Source organism: Hyla sarda, chromosome 5 (genome assembly GCF_029499605.1).
Source record: "Hyla sarda isolate aHylSar1 chromosome 5, aHylSar1.hap1, whole genome shotgun sequence".
Classification (NCBI taxonomy): Eukaryota; Metazoa; Chordata; class Amphibia; order Anura; family Hylidae; genus Hyla; species Hyla sarda.
Genome location: NC_079193.1, coordinates 244604810 through 244632721, shown reverse-complemented (window position 1 = coordinate 244632721; position 27912 = coordinate 244604810). Strand labels below are relative to the sequence as shown.

General features: G+C 42.1%; 1 protein-coding gene across 5 annotated transcripts in view; it reads left to right on the top strand.

Annotated features, from left to right (window-relative positions):
- The window catches only part of ZNF407 (zinc finger protein 407), a 598515-nt gene that overhangs the window by 391717 nt on the left and 178886 nt on the right, over nucleotides 1–27912 (top strand). For all 5 annotated transcript variants that reach the window (XM_056521427.1, XM_056521429.1, XM_056521428.1 and 2 more), the window contains exon 8: nucleotides 22735–22913. In XM_056521427.1, coding sequence (XP_056377402.1) covers nucleotides 22735–22913 — 179 coding nt within the window. The remainder of the gene's footprint in view (nucleotides 1–22734; nucleotides 22914–27912) is intronic.

The following is a 27912-nucleotide window of genomic DNA, read 5'->3' as shown; positions in this document are numbered from 1 at the left end:
AAATCATACAGTAGTATACAAATAAAACAGAACAATAAAAGCAATGTATACCGCTATATAAATGTAACATTCAACTAATCCGACATTTGAAAGACCGGCATAGTTCACTATCTGTGATAAATGGATTACAGTCCGTCTCAGTATCTGATAAAATATTCAGGTTGTAATAGAAATCACCATTTATAGTTACCAGCTTTTGAAGATAAAGGTAGTTAGTAATGTTGAACCGTGATGCTGAACGTCAGGGAGGTAGATGGCATATGTGACCAAGGCTGTCTAGCAGCGCTGGCGTGCGCTGAAGCGGCTGGTCTGGCTGCCACAGGCCTATGGGAATCCGCTTGTCTCGGAGGTAGATGGATTTGCTCCGGAGATGGAAGCAGCCTCGTGGAGAATACCTCAGTGTCTTACGTCAACCTGGTAGGGAAAAATTCAGCAAGAGGAAATGCTGGATTTGGAGAGCTTGATAGAATGGTGCACGGCTGTATGGTTGATGATAGCTTTCTTACAGAGTGGTGGAAATGTGATTTAGTATTTCGGATATAGTGGATTGTGGTATTCATGCTGTATTCCTCTATATCTCTACTGAGAAAAGGGTCATTCAACAAAGTACCCTGAAATGCGTCTAGAGGAATACCGCATGAATACCGCAATCCACTATATCCGAAATACTAAATCACATTTCCACCACTCTGTAAGAAAGCTATCATCAACCATACAGCCGTGCACCATTCTTTCAAGCTCTCCAAATCCAGCATTTCCTCTTGCCGAATTTTCCCTACCTGGCTGACGTCAGACACTGAAGTATTCTCCACGAGGCTGCTTCCATCTCCGGAGCAAATCCATCTACCTCCGAGACAAGCAGCTTCCCATAGGCCTTTGGCAGCCAGGCCAGCCGCTTCAGCGCACGCCAGCGCTGCTAGACAGCCCCGGTCACATATGCCATCTACCTCCCTCAGCATCACGGTTCAACATTACGAACTACCTTTATCTTCAAAAGCTGGTAACAATAAATGGTGATTTCTATTACAACCTGAATATTTTATCAGATACTGAGACGGACTGTAATCCATTTATCACAGATAGTGAACTATGCCGGTCTTTCAGATGTTGGATTAGTGGAATGTTACATTTATATAGCGGTATACATTGCCTTTATTGTTCTGTTTTGCTTGTATACTACTGTATGATTTATATATCACCTTCCCACAAGGGCCCTGTGTAAGGAGGCTGCAATTGTGTATTATTCTACTTTGGCAATTTTAAAATAAAACATTTCTTTTTTATTATTAAAGTGAAGCAAAGTTCTATTCAATCAATTAATTCATCATGTACCATTTTATGGTATTAGTCTTGAGGCTTATGGTACTCCTCTTTTTTTCTCTATAGCTTTGACAAAATTGTACTTCTCAGGTGTAAGTACTCTCCATTTAGCCTCGACTAATTTTTTGTGAGATGCACAATACCTATTTTTCTCTTGACATTTATAAATTATTTCCATCTAAAAAATCGTAATCCTTCCAGTACTAATCAGCTGCTGTATACTACACAGGAAGTTCTTTTATTTTTGAATGTCTTTTCTTTCTGACCACAGTGCTCTCTGCCGACACCTCTGTGGATGTCAGGAACTGTCCAGAGCAGGAGAGGTTTGCTATGGGATTTGCTCCTGCTCTGGACAGTTCCTGACATGGACAGAGGTGTCAGCAGAGAGCACTGTAGTCAGACAGAAAATAAATTAAAAAAGAAAGGAACTTCCTCTGTAGCATACAACAGCTGATAAATACTGGAGGGATTAAGATTTTTAAATAGAAGTGATTTACAAATATGTTTAACTTTCTGGCACCAGTTGATTTAAAAAAAAAAATGTTTTCCACCGGAGTACCCCTTTAAGGCATAGCTTTCTTTATTGTTTGCTGTTCGTCTACATTATGACTTTGCTTGTTTTCATAAGTGGATGGATACAAGTGATGGACAGGTCCAGTTGTGTACAATCCACTACTGTGTATAAGCAAAATCCCATGTGTTTTTAGCCTGTTTGTGCATAAAGGATATGCAATGGATAGACCCAAAAGTGGTCAAAATGTAAATCATCATGTAGCTGCCATACTAGAAGATAATGAGCCCAAATATGGGAGAAACTGGAGGTCTGCTATAAGTGTTCCCTGGTGCTTAGGACCTTTCACCATTTCTGAAGATCAGGATATGGTTCTACAATATTTGCAGTACAGATGATTTCATGTGATTTGACACACACAGTGCCTTTGGGATGCATACTTTCAGGTCAGACTAGTTGTGTCCATCAATGTTGACATATGTCTTATGCTAGGTGCCAGTTCTTATGAGACATTGCATCATTTTAGTATTCACTGAACCTTTATAGAATTACAAGAATTATAGTGTACTTAGCAAGAATAGACTTTGGTTAGCTTTGTTAAGGCTACAGATCTGCTCTTCCTTACTAATTTTTCATCTAAAAATGGAGAGGGATTGCAACACAAGAGAATGAAGGGATCTATACCTTTCTTTATATGAACATACTGGATACATAGTATTGTAAGCAGCAAAAAATCTAACATACTCCTCAACTTGTCGATGCTGAATTACAACTTTAAGAGACATAAATTACCAAAATAAAACTATTATTTTTGATGTTTTATGAGTAGTCCCGGATCATTGGAAAATAATTATTTTTCCAATAGTATATTGAAAAGTGGGGTTGACTAGCAATCTGATGGATGAATAACACTGGTAAAACAATGAGCTATCCAGTCTGTGGATGTATGTGACCACCATTACATATTGCAAACAGAGTATGGATACTTTTTTCTTTTAGAGAACTACTTTGATTATGTGCAATGTAATTACCGTATATACTCGTGTATAAGCCGAACTGATTATAAGCCGAGGCCCCTAATTTCACCCCAAAAACCCAGGAAAAGCTATTGACTCAACTATAAGCCTAGGGTGGGAAATACATCATCCCCCCATGTCCTCATGAAATCCAGCAACATGTCTTTTGTACACAGTGGTAAAGTACTATACACATCATGCGTGAAATCATTGAGGATTCCTGTACGTTGTTTACATATCATAGACATTAAGGCTAAAGTAACAAGGAAGATACCGTATATACTTGAGTATAAGCTGAGTTTTTCAGCACGATTTTTCGTGCTGAAAACGCCCCCCTCGACTTGTACTCGAGTAAACTCTCCGCCTGTCAATCCCTTCTCAGTGGTCTTCAACCAGCGGACCTCCAGATGTTGCAAAACTACAACTCCCAGCATGCTGGGAGTTGTAGTTTTGAAACATCTGGAGGTCCGCAGGTTGAAGACCTTTGCGGCCTTTGTGATCATCCAGACCCCCCTTTATTTTTCTACTCACCTTCCCTCGGTGGGAAGGAAGGGTGAGCTGGTCCGGGCCATCTATGCTGCAGGGACCGTCCGGTGGAGAGGGTTAGTCGTTCCAGGCTGTCCATCTTCACTGGGAGGCCCTCTTCTCTGCTCCCGGCCGGCCCAGGACTAGTGACGTTGCCTTGATGACGACGCAGAGGGACGTTCATGCTCAGGGACATCTGGACGTCTGCTGCGCACGGACATCCCTGTGCGTCATCGTCAAGGCAACGTCACTAGTCCAGGGCCGGCCCGGAGCGGAGAAGAGGGACTCCCGGTGAAGATGGACAGCCTGGAATGACTAACCCTCCCCAATGGACGGTCTCTGCAGCATAGATGGCCCAGACCAGCTCACCCTTCCTTCCCAACGAGGGGAGGTGAGTAGAAAACTAAAGGGGGGTCTGGATGATGACGAAGGCCGTAGTGGGCTTTAACCTGCGCACCTCCAGATGTTTCAAAACTACAACTCCCAGCATGCCTGGACAGCCAATGGCTGTCCGGGCATGCTGGGAGTGTAGTTTTGCTACATCTGGAGGTCCGCAGGTTGAAGACCACTGAGAAGGGATTGACAGGCGGAGAGTTCACTCGAGTATAAGCCGAAAAATCGTGCTGAAAAGCTCGGCTTATACTCGAGTATATACGGTATCTTCCTTGTTACTTTAGCCTTAATGTCTATGATATGTAAACAACCTACAGGAATCCTCAATGATTTCACGCATGATGTGTATAGTACTTTACCACTGTGTACAAAAGACATGTTGCTGGATTTCGCAAGCTACAAGCCCAAGAATGTTCTAATAGGGGCCCTGTGATGACAAATAAAGACAGATGTGGCATATCCATTGGCCATCTGTGGGACAGGATTGACAGGTTTCACTTGCAGTATGTATTTCACAGATCATAAGAGCCTTTTGGTAGCTAACAGTTTTTATTTTTGAAGTGTAAAATATTTTCTTCAGTCTTTGCCATTAACAACAGGAGATTAATGGAAGATTGGTAATAGATGTTGTGTGTCCAGATCATTTTTACTATCTGTATAAGATCCCTATTGAGAATTGTCTCATCATCTCTCAAACCCTAGAACTTTAGAAAGCTTATATATGACGTGAGTAAAGTGCGGCCCAAAAATATGTGAAATGTTGGATCCTAATTTTATTGCTCATGAATGTAATGCCCCGGTTATATTCATGTTTTCGTGCCTTTTACATGTATGTTTCTCATGTATGAACGCACATCAAGCTTACATGATGAGTGAGTCTAGGCTGTAAAAGTAAAACTAATTTTGCCTTCACTCACATGAGCTATAGTAGGAGGAAGCTTTATTGTCCCTGGGAAGGTGATAAGGCAGAGTAATTGTATATTATACTGTCCTGGAACATCTGCCTGAAGACTGTTGGAGCAATTCATCTATCATGGACTGTACAACATTTTTTGTCTTTCTGCTTTAACCCATCCCCACTGCTGGCCTGCATGAAGGTTTTGATAGGGACTGTGCCTGGGCTGGGGCTCACATTAATCAGTCCCCTTGTTCAACACTCCAGCTGACATAATTACAACCTGCGCACAGCAGTTATTCAAGTCGAGTCCTTGTCACTCGTGCTACGAAACTACACAGCTCAGATCCCCAAGGAGATTGCCTTATCACACCGAACAAGGGCTCACAGGAGTTGAAGAGAATAGAAATGGGAAAATGTCTTCTGGGAGTACTATATATTCCTTTTAAATAAGACATTTGAGAGACTTACAGGGGACAAAGAAGAGCTGTGCAAGGCCCAAAAAAAGAATAGGATCTTTTTATTAAAAGGTTTACCCTAAACATTTTTTGTAGCATGAAATATAAAGTTAGTCTAATATACAGCCATGGTTTCTGTTATGTTTCAGGAGTTTAAAAAATTATTGTATTTTTACAAAGCACCCAAGCCATCATCTATGTCAGTGTATATGATACCATCATTCCGAATATTTTCGACCTGGAACATGAAGTATTGAGTGAACGTGTTTTGTGCTTGTGGAGCTTTAGGGAGAATGTGGCTCATTATAGTCCTACAAGGTACTGAAATTTAGGGAGGAATTAAAATGAAACAGTGACAGAACTAACTCATAGGGTTTATCCACACTTGGCAGGTTGGTTGCGTAAACTTTTGCAATTGTCCCGTTCTCTAAATGAGGCTTGCATTAAACCATGTGCTTTTTGCATTAGCATCCCTAGTTAGGCAAATGGTGATCTGTTTTTTTTATCACATAATTTTTTGCAACATGCCAAGACACCCTTATATCATCAGATTTTGTAGCTATTGTAGAATATTTCTGATATTTTAATATAATATTCTCTAAAGTCAGCTGACTTCACCAGTCATACATACTAAACTTACCTTCCTTCAGCACTTGGATGTTTTATTTGGTATTCATGTCTTGCAGCATCCATTATAAAAGAGGAATTGTGGCACTAAGGTTTGCACGATTGTTCACACTTAGATTTTTTCCAATGCTTTAAACAATCAGTTTGCCTTGTACATACCACATTTAGTTAAATAAGTAGTCCAGTGAAATTTAATTTAAGTTATAGATCGTGGGGGACCCCCCCCCCTCCTGATCTCCTCATCAGGGCCCTGGCAGTCTGCTGGAAGCGGCCATTACGACCCTCACAGGAAACCGCGGGCAACACACCCCCCCCCCCATTTATCTCTTTGAGATACATGGAGGAGGCGTATTGGCCACCGCTAAGTACAGGGGTCGGCACTCCCCCTTCCAGCAGACTGTCAGGGCCCTGTTCAGGAGATCACGGGGGGGATGGAAATTATTTAACTAGACTCCACCACATTTAATCAATCAGTTTCTGTAAGGTTTTTGCTAAACCCTTAAAAAGTAGCATAAAATCAAGCCACAGATTGCAAGACAAATATTACAAGATAAAGAACATCTGTTTATAATTTTTAGGTTAGAATTAGTATTTATAATATTTGGTATTTATTTAGTATTTATGGGAAACATTTTATCAGTTTTTTCTTTCAGGGTTGCCTGAGTGATTCTATAGGCTGTACTTTGTAGACGTGTTCAGTAAGGACTTTGATCCATCACATTCACTGTTTTACTCCAGTGCATGTAAGGTCACATGACAGGCCAGTTGACTGTGAGCATATAGTGAAATATACAGAATTAGACACAAAGGTCTCTCTGGACAACTTAAATACCGTACATGGCTATGAGCCTGTCCTTTTATCCTGCCATTATGCTAGAATCCTCTAGTGTATACACATTTTACACAAAAGCACAAGAAAAACTTTACTAGAGATAAGAATCAAATATATAATGACATTTTATTACGGATATACAATACACATAAATATAAAGTTAAAAAAGGCATAAGTACCCCAAAAAAAAGGGAAATATGCATAACTGTTCAAGATGGGCTGAACAGTGTAAAAGTTGTAATGAATATGGTTGAACAGTTATTTTTGATAGACCAATATTAATCCCCTTATTCAGTTTCTGTGACAAGTGATATCTGCAGATAGCCACAGCTCCTGCTTATAGCCTCTCCTGGAGGAGGCTTCTGTCTTCACAGGGCACTCTAGCTTGCTGTGGTCAACTTTGCACAGAATATTCCCATATTCTCAGAAGGAAAGGATATGTGGTTACACAGAAACTCATAATTTGGGCAGGGGGAGAGAACCCTTGGAGGTTATCTTACCCAGGCTGTCAATAAGGGAGGAAAGCATACAAATGGTAATTTGCAGGAGAGATATAGCTGTGTTAAAATTTAGAAATAAAGCAAACCTCACACAGAAAACTCTAAGAGCTGTAGAAGGGAAACTAAGCAAAGACACTGTTATTGTGCATTATTGTGCAAAGTTTTCAAAAGTTTGGCTCAGTAGGTTCACTGAAATTTCTGAAAAAATTTGGTTTGCAGTGAAGAGCTCTAAACCCTGCTCGCTCGCCTAGGAATGCAATCAAGTAGTTTTAAAGTGTTTTTAAGGCTAAAGTAATGTCAAAGTTATGTTGACATGCTGTACCCCATGGTAACTAACAGCGTGTTTAAAAACACACTGCACTACTGGATTTTGTAGGCTTTTCAATGCTAAAATATACACCTCCATCTGACTTTTTGCCACAATTCTGACAGACCTTGTTCCCTTAGGGGTAATACTACCTGCTGCGCTGAAAATGCTGCTCCTGCTTCTTGCAGGGGTAGTGTTGGCAGATGGATTGAGGAGTTGACTTAGTGGGGAGCGGAGAGTGAACCCCCATTTAGCAAATGTTTGGTGCTGGAAAGGTATGGTAAGTTGGCTGCATAGCTTCTCCTTATAAAATCCAATTTATCCATCTTCTTGAAAGGGGGAAAAAATTCCCTGATTCTGACTTTATACTGGGTTAGCTAAGCTTTTATCTGTGGGGAGGATGCAAGATGTCCATTAAGGAGGACTTGGCTAAGGAGAAGGATAAACACAGGTGTCACATGTTGAACAGGATCAGCACAACTGTGGAGGCGCCACTACTATTTCCCGGCCTTGTTGCAGTGGAGCCTTGTTCTGCAAGATGTTGACCCAGTGGGCTGTAAAAGACATGCATTGGCCCTGGCCATAGCTGCTACTTCAAGTATCTAACAATGCATGCACTGTGCTTCACTCCAACTGCTGCATGTAGTGGCCCACCCTCTCCGTCACATGATTGTGCAAAGCAAGGATGGCCAGACCGATACACCACCACCTGACTGTGCCCCTATGAAAGGTCCTTTTCTTTGCCTACAGGTGCAGCAGTGTCACTGTCCTTCTCCTGAGCTGATGAGACCAGCAGGACTATATCTGATACAGTTGACAGGAGTTTTGGCCCTACCTCAGCTCTGCTCTTCTTCACTGACAGTACCACTACCTCCTGCTCTGAACATGTCCCATCCTACTCACCTGGTTTCCATGTCCTTTCCAACACTACACAGTCATTATCAAACTTCTCCTTATCGTCTCCTCTACTCCTCTTAGGATGAACTTCTGATGTCTGAACATGGGCTCCTTTCAACCCCTCAGCATATCCACCATGATGCCAAACAATATCACTAGAGATGAGCGAACTTACAGTAAATTCAATTCGTCACGAACTTCTCGGCTCGGCGTTTGCTAACTTTAGCCTGCATAAATGAGTTCAGCTTTCAGGTGCTCCGGTAGGTTGGAAAAGGTGGATACAGTCCTAGGAAAGAGTCTTCTAGGACTGTATCCACCTTTTTGAGCCCACCGGAGCACCTGAAAGCTGAACTAATTTATGCAGGCTAAAGTCAGCAAACGCCGAGCCGAGAAGTTTGTAACGAATCGAATTTACTGTAAGTTCACTCATCTCTAAATATCACTATCACACCTACAAGCACCAGTCCCACTGGTGCTATGCTCAGCCACTATTTCTTGAAAAATTTTACAAAATTAAAAAAAAAAAAATTTTGAAAAAAATTAACAAGTCACTTCTGATGCGCACCAGGGAAAGTCATATTTGTGAAATTACTGAATTGGTGAGTCTGGGCTGCAAGGTTGAATACATTTAGAAAAAAATTTGGGCAGTAAATTTCGAGAATATTTTTTTACTTGTCAGCTCTAGTGTACATTGTGCACACCAGGGAAGGTCTCATATATGCAGAAACTGAGGAGTTTAGTCTGAGCAGAGAGGTATAGTACATTTTGGAAACATTTTTTGAGTTGATCATACCAGCAGGACTATGTCTGGTATGTTTAACAGATGTACTGATTCTACCTTAGCTACGGTCTTCTCTGTTGACTGTAGCACTACCCTTCTGCACTGAACGTGTCACCTCCTTCATACCTGGTTTCCATGTCCTATTCAAAACTACATCATCATCAAACTCCTCCCCTCAGCATGACCTCCTAATGTCTGATTGTGTTTTTTTGCTCCCCCTCAGCATATCCACCAGGATTCCTTACAGTATCCCCACCACACCTACCACCACCAGTCCCACTGGGGCTATGCTCAGCCACAGCTTCCACCTCCACCATCTTAGCAACACACTCCAAAGGCTGACTGTCCTCACACAACATCTCCTTGTAGTTAATGCTATCCTTCTGCTTGACACTTGTGAGGGGGAGCAGAAACAGAGATGATGGAACAGACTGTCTAGGACCGAAATTTCCACCATACCATGTAACTGTAGGCAATAAGAAATTCCCTAACACGTGGCTCAACGTCATATCGTCAGACTCTTTCCCCTTCTGAGGTGACCGAGAACAAGTCTGGTCCCCGTTACTCGCTGGGCGGGGACTGACCGGAATGCCTGCTGAAATCATTCAGCAGGCACCCCATGCAAAGCCCTTGGGGGTCCTGAGACACCCCCTCCCCTCCCCATGTCGGTGATCGCCACAAATCACTTATCAATTCAGATCAGCGATTTGCGGCGATTCCGGATCAATCGGGTCACCAGTGACCCAGAAAAAAGGGTGATTGGTGCAGTACAAGTCGGCACCAATCACTGTTGCCCAGCAGGAGTGAGGCAGACGAAACACCCGTCCTGCTGGGCGGTATCGGCGGGGCATCAGAGGTGGAGGGAGGGGGTGATCGGCGGTGGAGGGTGCGGGGAGGCTTACCTGGGGTCCGGTGTGGCGGCGGTCCCGAATGGCGGCAGTCCCCAGCGGCAGCGGTCTTCAGCGGAGAGATCTAACAGCAGGAGGTAAGCGCTGTTTACCTCTTGCTGTTGCCTACCAACAACTCCCAGCATGCACAGCTAAAGGGCATGCTGGGAGTTGTAGTTTTGCAACAGCTGGAGGCACAACTGCAACTCCCAGCATGCCCTTTGGCTGTCTGGGCAGGCTGGCAGTTGTAGTTATGTAGTTATGAAAAATTGTGCCTCCAACTGTTGCATAACTACAACTTCCACCATGCATGGACAGCCAAAGGCATGCTGGGAGCTGTAGTAGTGCGCATCCAGCTGTTGCAAAACTACAACTCCCAGTATGCATTGACAGATCGTACATGCTGGGAATTGTGGTTTTGCAACAGCTGGAGGAACACTGGTTGCGAAACACTGAGTTAAGTAACAAACTGTGTTTTGCAACCAGTGTGCCTCCATCTGTTGCATAACTACACGTCCCAGCATGCCCTTCGACTGTCACTGCATGTTAAGAGTTGTAGTTTTTGCAACAGCTGGAGGCACACTGGTTGTGAATCTCTGAAAGTTTGTTACCTAACTCAGTGTTTTGCAACCAATGTGCATCCAGATATTGCAAACTACAACCCCCAAGCATGCACGGACAGCCAAAGGGCATGCTTGGAAATGTAGTTTTGCAACAGCTGGAGGTTTCCCCCCCCACCATGAATGTACAGGGTACACTCAAACGGGCACGTGCTTGCATAACATTTGCAAATTTGAAATGCAGCAAATTGTCCATTGCAGCTCAAACTTCCAGCTGAAAACTCGCTGTGAACCCCGCCTGTGTGAATGTACCCGAAAAACGCTACACAAAATAAAAAGTAATACTACATATACATATGCCCCTACACAGTTACGCCCCACCCCAATGATGGGCAGATGCCAGAACCGGTTCTGGGACGGTTCCCATCATCGAGAACCAGGATCTTCTCGGCCAATATGGTAGAATGAGGATTGCCCTGGGCTTTTCCTTCTTGAAAGTCCATAAAGTTCTCTGGATCAGGGCTGGAGGAGGAAAGACATACACAAACCTCTTTTTCCAGGATATTGAGAGGCCGTCTATGTAGAAAGGATGGTCTAGGCGAGACAGGGAATAACATTTTTTTTACTTTGGCGTTTTGTTGCAAATACATCCAGATCTGGAGCTCCAAACCTCCTTGTCACTTGCTCGAATTTTTTTTTGCTTTAGTTCCCATTCTCCTGGGTGTAAAGATTTTCGGCTGAGGAGGTCCACCTTCACATTGAGTGTTCCCTTCATATGCACTGCTGTGAGATCTCTGATATAGCATTCTGCCCAACTGAAAATCTTTGCACATTCCTTCATTAGCGATGGGCATTTCGTCCCCCCTTGCTTAAGTAAAAATAAACGTAGGGAGGTTGTCCAACCTTATTAGGACCTCTTTGTCCCACAAGCAAGGGGAAAATTAAAGAAGTGCTAAGTATATTGCCCTCAACTCTTTCATGTTTGAGGAAAAAATATTTTCTGATAGGGACTATTGACCCTGAACCCAATCATGCCCAATGTATGCTCCCCATCCATGAGCTGAATCATCTGTTGTAATTATTGTCTGTTGGGCTGGAAGTAATGATTTTCCACTCGAAAACCTGTTTGGTACAAGCCACCATTGAAGATCCCGACAGAGATTCGCTGGAATCCATATGGGCTTTTCCAAAGCCGTCTGTGACCTGTTCGATGAGGCTAGGACTTTTGTTTGAAGGTTGCGAATATGAGCCTTCGCCCAGTGAACCGCATCTATTGTATAGGTAAGACTGCCCAAGATCCTCATTTTCTCAATAGAAACTTAATCTGTTTCCTTAACCTCATTTCTCTTTCTGGAGATATGGAAATCTTCATGGATACTGAATTTATCACAAATCCTAGAAATTTTTTTTTTGAGTTATAGACAGGTTGGATTTTCTTTTACGTTGATAATGAATCCGTGGGCTTGGAGACATTCTATTGTCTTGGACACATGGAATGACAGCCTTTCCTTTGATGCTGCCTTTATCCACCAATCATCCAAATAGGGAATTATGACGACACCTTGAAGTCGAAGAGCTGCTGAGAGGACCACCACTATTTTCGTGAAGACCCTTGGAGAGGAACTTAGTCCAAAAGGGAGACATGTGAACTGAAGGTACCAAATTGAGTCTCCCACTTTGATGGCAAATCTTAGATATTTTCTGAAAAGATGGTGGATTGGCACGTGGAGATAGGTATCTGAAAAATCCAGAGAGGCCAGGAAATCTCCCTGGTTCAGAACTGGAATTGCTGATCTTATACTCTCCATCTTGAAGGGCTTCCTTTCTATTAACTTGTTTAGATAGGTCAGGTCTATCGCAAGCCTCTGCCTGTTGTCTGTGCCCATACTGGAGAAAAGCCTCCTAATCTTCCTCGCTCTTTGGCTATTGCTAAACTGGCATCATAATTCCTTCTTCTTTGTTGGAGGTTTGACTTTGGTGGAATAATTGTAATTTGTATTTCTTCTTTGCTTGTTGAATCTGGACCTATTATATAATTCTCATCATTCATATCCTTCAATATTCCCTTAATGTTAGGGCCAAATAGCGACTCGGGAGAAAAAGGCAGGGAACAAAAGTGATTCTTTTTTGCAACATCTCCTTTCATCCATTATTTTATCCATAAGACCCTTCTTTTGGAATTGGATTCTGCCATATTTTGTGCCGATAAGCAAAGAGTGTCCAGTGGGGCATCGCACAAAAATTCAGCGGCAGACTTCATAATAGGGATTTTCTTTAGAATATCTTCTCTGGGTACCCCTTCAGAGATCTTTGGATAATTGGCTCAGCCAAATCCTAAGCTTCCAAGCCACAGGAAAGGATGAAATGGCTACATTGGAAACAGCTGCGGCTGTGGAAAAAGCCTTTTTAGATAGAGAATCTGCTTTCTTATCCATAGGATTGGATAAAAGGGATGACTCTTCAGAAGGAAAATAGGATTGTTTCACCAACTTAGCAACTGGCAGTTCTACTCTAGGTGGATTATACCATGAGGTGGTGGTTTCTGAAGAGAGCCTATAAACTGACCTGAAACGAGACCCAAAATCCACCCGTTTCTCTGGCTTTTCCAAGTTAGATTTAAACCATTTAGTAAGACAAGGATGGGAGGGCAAAACTTTATCATTAGACACTGGAAAATAGTATAAACTCTCTCTAGGAAGTTTTCTTCAGATCTGCATTGCCTGTGTCTTGACTTCCTGGTTCTCTTGCCCCTAGGAGTTGGGTCAAACACCTATAAGTAATGCATTTAATATTGATAAATTCTAGAACCAGAAAACAAGGTCAGGCAATTCAGACTGAAATATATGAGTAAAGGAACTTCACAGTAATCCCCCTATATAACACTTATCATGTACTGAGTAGAACAATATCACTTGTACACTGATACTTCACAGTATCCTTGAAAAAAAAATCTGTTTATCTAGGCTGGACAGGATACTTCACAGTGATCCTGACTTATCAAAGCCATGCTCATAGGGAAATTTTAAAATAAGCAATAAGACACTTCACAGCGTCCTAAAACCACCAAGAGACGCACCTGACAGACAGTATGCTCTTTAATTACTTCACAGTAACTATCGATTTTAGTGGAGAGACCACATGGCTACAGTCTGAAGCAGCACACACACAGACACACACATTAATTACTTCACAGTAACTATGAGTCATAAGAATATACTCACAGTTAGTCCTGGTGCCCTGGCACAGTGTATAGGCAGCAGGACACTGCCATCATACCTCCTTATGTCTAGAGACGCCGACCCGGCCGCAGACCGGGAGCCTTTGCGGGCTCCACCCCTTTTTGAACGTCACTTCCAGGATGCCGGCGTGTCGTGATGGTAGCATGCGTCTGGTGACCTAACGTACTTCTGGAATGCTGCGGGTCCTAAGATGTCTGCGCGCTTCTCCTCGTGATGGAACCTGGAAGTAGTAAGTCGGATGTGTGCCTGCATGTTTATCCCTGGCATATTTGTTCACACCGAATCAGGAGTGAGTACTCCAATAAACATGGCTGCACACACTGCACTTCACAGTACCTAAAGCATCCAAATAGGTAGAGGTGGCTTCACAGCACCCCTATAGAGGTCTGACATAAAAAATAATAATGATTGGCAAAACGTATAGATAAAAAAAATATCTCTTCTGAAAGCAGAAGAAAAAAACAGCTGTGTGTGGGTATTCTAGGGTCTTTATGCTCTGTAGGAGGGTCATATTAATTGTGCTAATTACTTAATTATGTGCTGATTATCTCTTCTGACAAGTTCAGAGGGACTAACTTAACCCATACTGTGCTGCCGTAGGACGTCCAGGAATAAAATTTTTCATTTGCACAGCCCACTGTTCCAAAGATCTGTCAAACGCCAGTGGGGTGTAAATGCTCACTGCACCCTTTGTTAATTCTGTGTGGGATGTAGTTTCCGAAATAGGGTCACATGTGGGGGGTCCACTGTTCTGGCACCATGGGGGCTTTGTAAATGCACATGGCCCCCGACTTGAATTCCAGCCAAATTCTCTCTCCAACAGCCCAATTGAGCTCCTTCTCTTCTGAGCATTGTAGTTCACCCGCAGAGCACTTAACATCCACACATGGGATATTTCCATTCTCAGAAGAAACGGGTGTTACAAATTTGGGGGGGCATTTTCTCCTATTACCTCTTGTAAAAATGGTACATGTGGGGAAAAAAAAGCATTTTATTGAAAACATTTTTTTTTCATTAACACATCTGTAAAGTCGTCAAACAACTGTGGGGTGTTAAGGCTCACTGTACCCTTTGTTATGTTCCTTGAGGGGTTTAGTTTCCAATATAGTATGCCATGTATACCATAGGACATACCCCCCAAAAACCATTTCAGCAACATTTGCTTTCCAAAAGCCAAATGTGACTCATTCCCTTCTGAGCATTGTAGTGTGCCCGCAGTGCACTTGATGTCCACACATGGGGTATTTCCATACTCAAATGAGGTGTGGGGTTACAAAGATTGGGGGACATTTTCTCCTATTACCCCTTTTAAATATGAAAAATTTGTGGGAAAACCAGCATTTTAGTGAAGAAAAAAAATCATTTACACATCCAACTTTAACAAAAAGTCGTCAAACACCTGTGGGGTGTTAAGGCTCACTGTACCCATTGTTATTTTCCTTGAGGGGTGTAGTTTCCAAAATAGTATGCCACATATTTTTTTTTTTTGCTGTTCTGGCACCATAGGGGCTTCCTAAATGCGACATGCCCCCTCCCCCCAAAAAAAAAAAAAAAAAAAAAAATTCAGAAACACTCGCTCTCCAAAATCCCATTGTTGTTCCTTCCCTTCTGAGCCCTCTACTGTGCCAGCTGAACACTTTATATCCACATATGAGGTATTTTCTTACACGAGAGAAATTGGGTTACACATTTTGGGGGGATTTCTCTCCTTTTACCCCTTGTAAAATTCAAAGTCTGGGTCTACAAGAACATGCGTGCTATTCCTGTGAAACACCTAAAGGTTTAATACACTTACTGAATGTCATTTTTAATACTTTGAGGGGTGCAGTTTTTATAATGGGGTAATTTATGGGGTATTTAATATGAAGGCCCTTCAAATCCACTTCAAAACTGAACTGGTCCCTGAAAAATTCCCAAGATTTTGTGAAAAATTGGAAAATTGTTGATGAACTTTGAAGCCCTCTGATGTCTTCCAAAAGTAAAAACATGTCAAATTTATGATGCAAACATAAAGTAGACATATTGTGTATGTGAATGAACATATAATTTATTTGGAATGTCTATTTTCCTAACAAGCAAAGTGCTTCAAAGTTATAAATTTTAAAATTTTTCATGAAATTTGGGAATTTGTCACCAAGAAATTATGCAAGTATTGGCGAAAATTTACCACTAACGTAAAGTAGAATATGTAACGAAAAGCAGCCTTGGAATCAAATTCATAAGTAAAAGCATCTCAGAGTTATTAATGCTTAAAGTGAGTGTGGACAGATGTGCAAAAAACGCTCTGGTTCTTAACCTCCTAGGGACCCAGGCATTTTTTGCACATCTGTCCACTGTCACTTTAAGGATGCTTTTACTTTTAATTCTGATTCCAAGATTGTTTTTTTCGTGACATATTCTACTTTATGTTAGTGGTAGAAAATTTTCGATACTTGCATCATTTCTTGATGAAAAATTCCAAAATTTGATTAAAAATTTTAAAATTTTGCATTTTTTTACTTTGAAACTCTCTGCTTATAAGGAAAATGGACATCCCAAATAAATTGATTGCATCATAAAGTTGACATGTTTTTACTTTTGTAAGACATCAGAGGGCTTCAAAGTTCAGCAGCAATTTTCCACAAAATTTTCTAAATCGGAATTTTTCAGGAACCAGTTCAGTTTTGAAGTTGATTTGAGGGGCATTCATATAAGGAAAACCCCATAAATGACCCCATTATAAAAACTGCACCTCTCAAAGTATTCAAACATTCAGTAAGTGTGTTAACGCTTTAGATGTTTCACAGGAATAGCAGCAAAGTGAAGGGGAAAATTCAAAATCTTCATTTTTTACACTTGTAAAGAATGTTCTTGTAGACCCCGTTTTTGAATTTTTACGAGTGGTAAAAGGAGAGAAATCACCCTAACATTGTAACCCAATTTCTCTTGAGTAAGGAAATATCTCATATGTGGATGTCAAGTGCTCTGTGGGTGCACTAGAGGGCTCAGAAGGGAAGGAGCGACAATGGGATTTTGGAAAATGAGCTTTTCTGAAATGGTTTTTGGGGGCATGTCACATTTAGGAAGCCTCTATGGTGCCAGAATAGCGAAAAAAAGAACCCACATGGCATACTATTTTGGAAACTACACCCCTCAAGGAACCTAACAAGGGGCCCAGTGAGCCTTAATACCCCACAGGTGTTCGACGTCTTTTCGTTAATATCGGATGTGTAAATGAGAAAAAAATATGTTTTCACAAAAAAAATTACAAGGGGTAGTAGGAGATAATACCCCCCAAAATTTGTAACCCCATTTCTTTTGAGTATGGAAAAACCCCATGTGTGGACATCAAGGGCTCTGCTGGCGCACTACAATGCTCAGAGGAAAAGGAGCGCCATTGAGCTTTTGGAGAGAGAATTTGTTTGGAATGGAAGTCAGGGGCCTTGTGTGTTTACAAAGCCCCCCGTGGTGCCAGAACAGTGGACCCCCCCACATGTGACCCCATTTTGGAAACTACACCCCTCAAAAAATTTAATAAGGGATGCAGTGAGCATTTACACCCACTGGTGTTTGACTGACAGATTTTTGGAACAGTGGTCTGTGAAAATGAAAAATGTAATTTTTCATTTGCTCAGCCCACTGTTCCAAATATCTGTTAAACACCTGTGGGGCATAAATGCCCACTGTACCCCTTATTACATTATGTGAGGGGTGTAGTTTCCAAAATGGGGTCACATGTGTGGGTCCATTGTTCTGGCACTACGGGGGCTTTGTAAACACACGTGGCCTTCAATTCCGTACACATTTTCTCTCCAAAAGCCAAATGGCGCTCCTTCTCTTCTGAGCATTGTAGTTCATCCGCAGAGCACTTTACATCCACATATGGGGTATGTTCTTACTCAGAAGAAATGAGGTTACAAATTTTGGGGGGCTTTTTTTTCCTATTTTTCCTTGTGAAAATGAAAAATTTTGGGTAATACCAGCATTTTAGTAAAACATTTTTTTTTTTTTCATTTTCCCATCCTACTTTAACGAAAATTCGTCAAACACCTGTGGGGTGTTAAGGCTCACTATACCCCTTTTTACATTCCATGAGGGGTGTAGTTTCCAAAATGACGTCACACATGGGTATTAATTTTTTTTTTTTTTGTCAGAACCACTGTAAAATCAGTCACCCCTGTGCAAATCACTAATTTAGGCATCAAATGTACATTTTGCGCTCTCACTCCTGAGCTTTGTCTGTCTGTCTGCAGAGCATTTTGCACCCACATTTGGGGTATTTGTGTACTCAGGAGAAATTGCATTACAAATTAAGGGGGTCTTTTTTTTCCTTTTACATCTCGTGAAAATAAAAAGTATGGGGCAACACCAGCATGTTAGTGTAAATTTTGAATTTTTTTTACAACAGGCTGGTGTAGACCCCAATTTTTACTTTTCATAAGGGGTAAAAGGAGAAAAAGCCCCCCAAAATTTGCAACGCAATTGCTTCCGAGTACAGAAATACCCCATAAGTGGCCCTAAACTGTTTCCTTGAAATACGACAGGGCTCCAAAGTGAGAAAGCGCCATGTGCATTTGAGGACTAAATTAGGGATTGCATAGGGGTGGACAAAGGGGTATTCTATGCCAGAGATTTCCAAACAGGATGCCTCCAGCTGTTGCTAAACTCCCAGCATTCCTGGACAGTCAGTGGCTGTCCGGAAATGCTGGGAGTTGTTGTTTTGCAACAGCTGGAGGCTCCGTTTTGGAAACACTACCGTGCGATACGTTTTTCATTTTTATTGGGTGGGGGGGGGGGGGGCAGTGTAAGGGTGTGTATATGTAGTGTTTTACCCTTTATTATGTGTTAGTGTAGTGTTTTAGGATACAATCACACGGGCGGGTTTACGAAGTTTACCGCTAGGAGTTTGCCTTGTGGCGAAAAATTTGACGCAGCTCAAACTAGAAGCAGGAAATTCACTGTAAACCCACCTGTGTGAATGTAGACATGCTGGGAGTTGTACTTTTGCAACAGCTGGAGGCACACTGGTTGGAAAACCTTCAATTAGATTCTGTTATCTAACTCCGTATTTTCCAACCAGTGTGCCTCTAGTTGTTGCAAAACTACAACTCCCAGCATGTACTGATCGCCGAAGGGCATGCTGGGAGATGTAGTTATAGAACAGCTGGAGGTACGTAACTACAACTCCCAGCATGGCGAGACAGCCGTTTGCTGTTCGTGCATGCTAGGAGTTTTAGTTTTGCAAGGTTTAGAGGGCCACGGTTTAGAAACTATCACACAGTGATCTCCAAACTGTGGCCCTCCAGATGTTGCAAAACTACAAATCACAGCATGCCCAAACAGCTGTCTGGGCATGCTGGGAGTTGTAGTTTTGCAACATCTGGAGGACTGCAGTTTAGAGACTACTGGATAGTGATTTCCAAAGTGTAGCCCTCCAGATGTTGCTAGGCAACAACTCACCAGCTTCCGTAGTCGCAGGACCGCCGCACCAGGGAGAGGATTGCCGATTGCCGCCAGTAAGTGACCTCCACCGCCGCCGCCGCCGATCACAGGACAGTTCCCCCATTCTGCCCGGACAACAGTCAGTGGACTCAGTGGCCGAACCGAACGTTAACCCTCCAGCCCCCGATCTGCTATTGGTCGGTCTCTTCTGACCGACCAATAGCAGGGATAGGAGGGGTGGCACCCCTGCCACCTCACTCTTATGCCTTCAGGGGGATCGGGGTGTCTTGGACAACTCCGTTCCCCCTTATTTTCCGGGTCACTGGAGACCCGTATGACCCGGAATCGCCGCAGATTTGACCCGGATCCCCCCAGGGGTTTGCACAGGGTGCCTACTGATATATAGCAGCAGTCATTCCGGTCCAGTCCCCACACGGCAGGGACATAAATTCCCATGGTCATACAGGTACGCCCCGGGTCCCTAAGTAGTTAAGGTGAAAATGGGCTTGGTCCTTAAGGGGTTAAATAAACCCAGAATAAACTGGTAATTTGGCATACAATGCATATTCCACATCCACTCTGAATACTATAAATGCATATTTATGTTAAAATGCAGGTCACTGCACAATGCTTTGCTCAACTTGCTTTGTATTGTACTGTTATAGCTTTCTATGGGCTCAATGTGCAGCCACACTGCTGTGATTTGTAGTGCAGCAACTGAACACAGTAATGCATGTCACTAAGTTCGGCCCACTTCACATTGCTCAACTGGCTTTGTATTGTAGTGTGAAAACGTTCCATAGTTACACTCCTAGGATTTGTAGTGCAGCAACTGGACACAGTAATGTAGGCCAGCCCGCTGCACAATGCTTTGCTCAATTTGCTTTGTATAGTATTTGTGAAGGCTTTCTGGGATCTGTAGTTCCACAGTGAGTTCTTCTGTGCACCGCTTAATGCTCAGCCCAGTGTTTCCCAACCAGGGTGCCTCCAGGTGTTGCAAAACTACAACTCAAAGCATGAGCCAAAGGCTGTCCAGGCATTCTGGGAGTTGTAGTTTTGCAACACCTGGAGGCACCCTGGTTGGGAAACGCTGTCAGCCTTTTCTCCAAGATACCTTAATGTTCACACCGAGGAATTGGAGCGGAAATCACGCTAAAGATTTCTGCCCCAAAACACAGGGTTTTTTTTCGCTCAGAATTAGCAGCGATTTTGCGCGGAATTGGTGCGGAATTCCGCGCGGAAATGCAGGTTTCATGCGGAGGAGGAGTATCAAGTATTTCTATTCATAATATTTTTTTCTTTATTTCATGCAGAAATTTCGCAGCAATTGCTTCTGACTAAAAAATAAATAAAAAATAACATTGATCTCTATGGGAGAACGACGCTTATTCCACCTGAAAGAAAGAACATGTTCTTTCTTCAAGCGGAACAGACTTCCTCGTCAGAATTCTGCTTGAGAAAATTCCTCAGTGTTAACTGAGGGGCAGAAATTCTGCACAGCTCTATGGGGATTTTCACTGATGAATGAATTGGAGAGGAAAAAGCGAGCAGAATTACTTGTGGAAATTCCTCTCCAATTCCTCAGTGTGAACATACCCTAAAAATAAATAGAAAGAAAAAGAGGGACCGTGCTTCGTGTATTACCGAAGACACCAGATGGGGGTAAAAAGTGAACAACGCCAACTTTGTGGATGGCCGCTCACCTTGTTGCAGATAGACAGCGCTTATCACCCCTAAATTGGGGTACAAATATGCTCCTGGTAGAAGAGAACTGCAAAGCCCAACAGGTCACAGGAGTAGAAGATCCAGTCCTGTCTGTAGAATCTATGAAAACAGCAAAAGGACCCATGCATCAGGCGATGTTCAGAGTTCCAGCAGGAAAGAAGTATATGCAAAGCGAGAAAATGATATAAGTACCAGCAGGCACTATGTTTATTCAATTCAAAGACCAATGACGCATTTCGGGGGTACAGTGCCTGATGTTACTTATATCATATTCTCTCTTTGGATGTACTTCTTTCCTGCTGGAACTCTGAACAGCGTATGATGTATAGGTCCTTTTGTCATTCTTATTTTCTCCAAGATGGCGGGGGGAATACAGTGCATAGGGTTTTATCAGTCACCCCTTTGCTGTCTCCTGATTGGCTTGGGAGCTGTATACAAGCAATGATTGGCTAACCTGCGGTTATGTGATCTTGCTATTAGCTGCAAAGGATATTGGGCTACTTTAACGTCATGGCACCAAAACGCCATGTGTTCCTCATCCCTTCTCCTATAATGGTGCCGCTGTTAGGCTAACACAAGCCAAGCCTTTCAAAGGTCTAATGTTCGCAAGCCGCTGTGATACCAGGTTTACCGGGCTCGGCTCATGAATTTGACAGCCAGGAAGTAGGCAGCACGTTGCCCCATTACTTTCTTAGCTTATCCAATAATGAAGAAAGAATGGGCCGCACTCACCAGCTTTAAAGTGCAAACAGTGTTTATTCTTTATTTCAGAGGTGCATCACATCAAATGGCAGGACAGTACACAAGAGCTTCCGCATGAATAAATGGATGACAGCTGTTGCGCGTGCGCATGCACGCTTCATCAGAGGGTCTGATGGAATATGATAATGCTGACACAACTGGGAGACTGCCAGTTCTTTAAACTTTTTTGTTTTGTTTTTCTTGACATAGAAAAATGAACCCCTGCTTCTTTTTATAGGTGAACCAGTCATTAAGGAGCAACTGATATTTGTAACAAAGGAACTGTTCTCTAAATCCTCCTGCCTTACCTGTTTTAGGCCAGTGAAAGATAGACATTAAATTTGTTAATCATATTCTTTTATCTATAATTGCTTTGATTGCGGGATCTAAAGTATTAATAGCCCTGATCGCCGCTGCACGCTATTAGCTGCGGCCCCTGGGCTGTTGATTCCAGATGATGTCACAATCCCGCTCCATAGCTGCTCCCCCCTTCCCAGGACGTACCCATGCCAAACCTAGTTTTCCAATTTATCATATAACAAAAACAAACTAATAATGAATGTTTTTATCCTGCACAATGAAAACTGTAAGAAATACACAATGTTAGAATTGCTTTTTTTGTTACCTCACCTCCCCAAAGAATTTAAATAAATAGTGATCAAAAAAGATTTTTTTTTTTAAGTCTTTGTGTTTACTTAAAAAGACTGTAGACATAAAAAGCAATGGCAGATTTTTCTCTTTTATTTTTTACTTTGTTTCATTCAACCACATAAAATTTTTCTAATCGTATTTTCTGGTACATTAAATGATGTCATAAAAAGAAAAATTGAACTGGTAAAAATTAGCCCCCAATGTGGATATGTCTATAGATTAAAAAAAAATGTGATAGGCATATTAATCATTATTAGTCATTATTGATGATTATTATTAGTCACTATTAGTACTGTCTGTAATGTGCTGATAAATATTCACCTGACCTAATAAGTCCATCCATAGAGTGAAATCACATAGAATAGTGGTGTTGATATATCACAAAAGCCACCATGTTGTACATGTAAATTCTTTTACTATACATAATAACAAAAAATATTTCTATTAGGTCAAACTGTGCAGAAAATGTCCGTAAGCACATTTTGCACACCGGCAAGCATGAGGGGGTTAAAATGTACAACTGTCCCAAGTGCAACTATGGAACCAATGCCCCAATGGAGTTTCGGAACCATCTCAAGGAACTACATTTAGACATTGAAAACCCAGACTTGGCATACCTTCATGCAGGTAAATCTTTGACAATGTTGATTCCTTATTGTTGTTCCTTTTTTATTTGGGCTATATAAGTTTGTTCTTTTTAGCAAAGTACAGTTTTACAACCATGATGTTTCAAATGCCAATTTTATAGATGAAAAATATATTTAACAGTTTCAAGATGTCTTCCATATAAAGCCTTTTCAAGTTCTCTTCAGTCCTCACATTCTCTTCTCAGTAAGGTTTTTTTTAAGGTTTTGCTAAAATAGGGCTTATAGCTAAGCACAAAGACTAAGTTTAGCAGCATTTGAACTTGTTATTGTAAAAAGTTGGCAGGGTTATGGAAGGAAAATTGATGTGCATGTATCTGTTACATAGGTTTGTTCACAATCACAATATTCTTTATGTTCAGGACCTAACCAACAATCCTTCTTTGGGCTGCTTCCAGTGGCGTATCATATGCAAATAGTTGTTTGGAAAATTGGAAAATAAGTAAATTCTAGTTGAAGTCATGCTTTCCCATGAGGATTTTCACCTGTAATCATGATATCACTGCTCTCACTTATAGTTTCAAAAATAATAAGGTATCAAAAAGATTGTCCCTGGGCCACTGCACAGCAGCACTCCTGGAATGCATGGGGTGACAAGGGAAGAAGCCATGTGTATTTTGCAGTTTTCATTTACTCTCCACCAATATAATGCATTTGGAAATTATAATTCATTTGGAAATTATATAGCCCCTTTTAACTTTTTCACATTTTGTTATGTTGAGCTCTCATGCCTAAATTAAAAAATAAGAATTGTTTGCAACTTTATTGAAAATAAAAATTAAGTTTTAAATGTACATAAGTATTTAGATCCTCTTCTATGACTCTCGGGGCCTCATTTCTCTTTATCATCTTTGAAATGTTTCTACACCTTGAGTGTAGTCCTCTGTGATACTGTTAATGTAATAATTGGACAGGATTTGGAAAGACACACCTCTCTATATTTAAGGCCTTGCAAATGACAATGCATATCACAACAAAATAGCAAAACTGGATACAGCCCTCTAAGTATACATATGCTAGTAAAAACTGATAAAAAATATAAATATACCGTTGATGGCATAATATCGCGCTGCGCTTGGTCCGTTGTACTCACGGGAAACCCATGGGTTTCCGGTGAGTACAACAGTCCATGTGCGGAATGATATAATGCTATCAATGGTATCTTTACTACACGTGACATGAATCTTGATCACCTATTGGCTGGACAGAGGGGACAGTTACAGATGACATCAGGGGAGTCTATATAAGGGGAGATGTTACTTTCGGCGCTCACAAGCAGCCAGTCCTCTGATGAAGCTGGGTTGCCAGTGAAACGTCAGGACGTAGGCTTGTGTGTTATTTTCACTGCCGTGATATAGTCAGCCAGTATCTCCATTTATTGTAGCCAAACAGGTGGTCAAGCAAAAATAACGGCACACTATTACTGTTGCTGCATTATGAGCTCATTAGCATCCATGTGCTAGACTATAGCTGTGTGCTACTGACACCTAGTAGTGTCAAGTTGAATCCCAACATTTGTTTTTACTGAAGCAATAAAAAGTTATATTTTAAGGGGGTTCAACCTTCCCCCCCCCCCCCCCCCCCCTCGGGTCGCACGCCTTTTTTTCCCCTTCACTTATGACATTTTATTTCCTTCAGTCATGACAGTTCCATTTTTCTTTGTTTCCCCTTTTATGTTCCCCTATTCTTTTGCTTCACCTGTACTTTGCTTTATTTTTCTCCTTGTCTTGACACTCTTTATGTTAGGCCACTTGGGTACGCTCTTGGCTTCTTGTCTGTCCTTATATAAGGAGATATCTCTGCCTCTTCTCCTCATGCTGTGCATGTTTTTCTTCAGTTTATTTCTCTTTCCTCTATTTCCCCTGAGGAGCATCAGGCTATTAATTCTCCTGTCACAGACAATGAGGTGGCACAGGCCATCTCTGATTTAAAGTTAGGGAAAGCACCAGGTCCAGACAACTTTTTGACCCAATACTATAAGACGTTCAGTTCTGTGTTGCCTTCCAATATTGTTAAGTTTTGTAATAAATTGCTGTCAGGCTCCCCCATGCCTCCTGAGTTTCTCCAAGCCGAAAGCCGAAAGCCCAATAAAGACCCCTTGATTCCTTCTAACTATCGCCTGATTTCCCTAATCAATTTAAACGCCAAAATCTTTAAATCTATTTTAGCCCATAGACTTAACTCCCTTCTCCCCGCTCATGTTCATAACGACCAAGTTGGGTTTATCCCGGGGAGGCTGGCCCCTGATAATATTCGTAAAGTCTTAAAGGAAATCTGTCATCAGAATCACCCGCACTAAACCTGTTACACAGGCTTGTAGTGCGGGTGATCCTGATTAAAACGCTTCTTACCTGGTTAAAAATGGTTCAGCGGTTCTTAAGATATCTATATCTTTAATTTTCTATTATTCCCTGGCTTGGGACTCAGTGGGAGGTCTTATCATCTGGGACTCGGCCACACGTCATTCTAGCTGGGGGGAGCTGCCGCCCGACTCATGAATATTCATGAACTTATCCTCCTGATCTAATTCTTCTTTCTCGGCCTAAGTTCATGAATATTCATGAGCCGGGCGGCAGCTCCGCCCAACTAGAATTACGTGTGGCCGAGTCCCAGATGATAAGACCTCCCACTGAGTCCCAAGCCAGGGAATAACAGAAAACTAAAAATATAGATATCTTAAGAACCGCTGAACCATTTTAAACCAGGTAAGAAGCGTTTTAATCAGGATCACCCGCACTACAAGCCTGTGTAACAGGTTTAGTGTGGGTGATTCTGTTGACAGATTTCCTTTAAGCATAGTCCACTAGGGTTCTGTAACGGCTACCCCGCTTACATTGTTGGGGCTAGATATTGAAATAGCCATTGATAATGTCTCTTGGCCCTATTTGTTTGTTGTCCTTGGTCAGATGGGCTTCTCGGGTCCCTTTGTAGATGCCCTGCGGACTCTATACTCTAACCCTGTGGCGTACCTAAAGCTCCCCTCCCTGAATCATCTCCCTATATCAATAGAGCGGGGTTCCCGACAGGGGTGTCCACTTTCTCCTGCCCTCTTTACGTTGGCCATGGAGCCCCTGGCGAGTCTCCTTTGCCATAATGTAGATGTTGCTCGAGTGACTATTGCTCATTCTGAATACAAGGTGAATTTGTTCGCTGACGACCTGCTTCTCACCTTGACTAAGCCACTGATCTCTCTACCAAATATTTTTTCAGCATTGACCTGGTGGTTAATAGAGATGAGCGAATTTACAGTAATTCGATTCGTCACGAACTTCTCGGCTCGGCAGTTGATTACTTTAGCCTGCATAAATTAGTTAAGCTTTCAGGTCCTCCGGTGGGCTGGAAAAGGTGGACACAGTCCTAGGATAGAGTCTCCTAGGACTGTATCCACCTTTTCCAGCCCACCGGAGCACCTGAAAGCTGAACTAATTTATGCAGGCTAACGTCAGCAACTGTCGAGCCGAGAAGTTTGTGACGAATCAAATCACTGTAAGTTTGTTCATCTCTAGTGTTTAATAGACATAAATCAGAGTTTCGTTTTTGTAATACCTCCAAATTGGTGTAGGACTTGCTCTTACTCCTTCTACTTCTCAAATGCCTTATCTTGGTATGTCTCTTCCCTCCTCCCTTTCTTTTGTGTATAAACTGAATTATGTCCCCCTTTTTAAATCCATAAGAGCGGACCTCGCAAGGTGGGACCTACCTCATTTCTCATGGTTGGGTCGCATTCATTCTGTTAAAATGGTAGTGTTACCCAAGTTATTATATCTTTTCCCCACGCTCCCGATCCCCATTCGGACACCAGATCTTTGAACTCTCCAGGTGGATGTGTTTGGTTTCATCTGGCGAGGTTTACGTCCCCATATTCCTAGGTCCCTGATGTTTTATCATAAATGGGTGGGTGGTCTCTCTGTGCCAAACTTTCTCCTTTACAATAAATCTACTCGCCTTTCCCAGCTTCTTTCGTGTAATGCTCCTATATCGGGCCCCCGGTGGATCTCCTTGGAAAATGGTCTTTTGGCCCCCTATGCCCTGTCATCATTGATGTGGCTGTCGGTCCCTGTGTCTAGATACATTCCATCAACTGCTGTTATTTCTTCAAATGCTCTCCTCCTTTAGCGCTCTGTTCGCTTTAAGTACTCTCTACAATCTTCCATTTCCTCTCTGACTTCTTTGATTGCTAATCCTTTATTCCCCCCTGGACTTTAGGTGGTGGTGTGACAATAAATTAACCTGTCTTCACCATTTCTTGATAGTCAAAAAACTTATTACGCAGCGCTATTTATTTCTAGGTTCCACCCACCTACTTGTGAAATTTTCAGACTTACACAGGTCTTCTCATATCTACAGTGGTGGATACTACCCCTTTTGAAGCCTTAGCATTGTACTCTCCTCTTAAACCGGGCTCCTTGTCTATTGTGTATTCTTCACTCAACCAAACCCCTTCTGACACTAATTTGCCATTTATGCTTCAATGGGAGGAGGATCTACAGACATCTATATTTATCCATGATTGTCATACTTGATGCACTCAATTAAGTAAGGGTAGCTAGCAGGTCTCTTTAGCTGAGACCGCACTTAGAATCCTCCATAGAACCTACTTTGTTCCCATGAGGCTACATGCTATTTATCCTGAGGTGTCGCCTCTTTGTTTCTGTGGCTGTTCTGAGCTGGGTTCCATGCTCCACATTTGGTGGACTTGTCCACTTGTGGCTACTATTTGGCAAGATATTGTGGAGCGGCAAAATTGTGGTCTTTTACCCTTTCCTTGCCTATGGTTATTAATACACTGCTCAAAAAAATAAAGGGAACACTAAGATAACACATCCTAGATCTGAATGAATAAATTAATCAAATTAAATACTTCTGTCTTTACATAGTTGAATGTGCTGACAACAAAATCACACAAAAATTATCAATGGAATCAAATTTATCAACGGAGGTCTGTACATGGAGTTACACTCAAAATCAAAGTGGAAAACCAC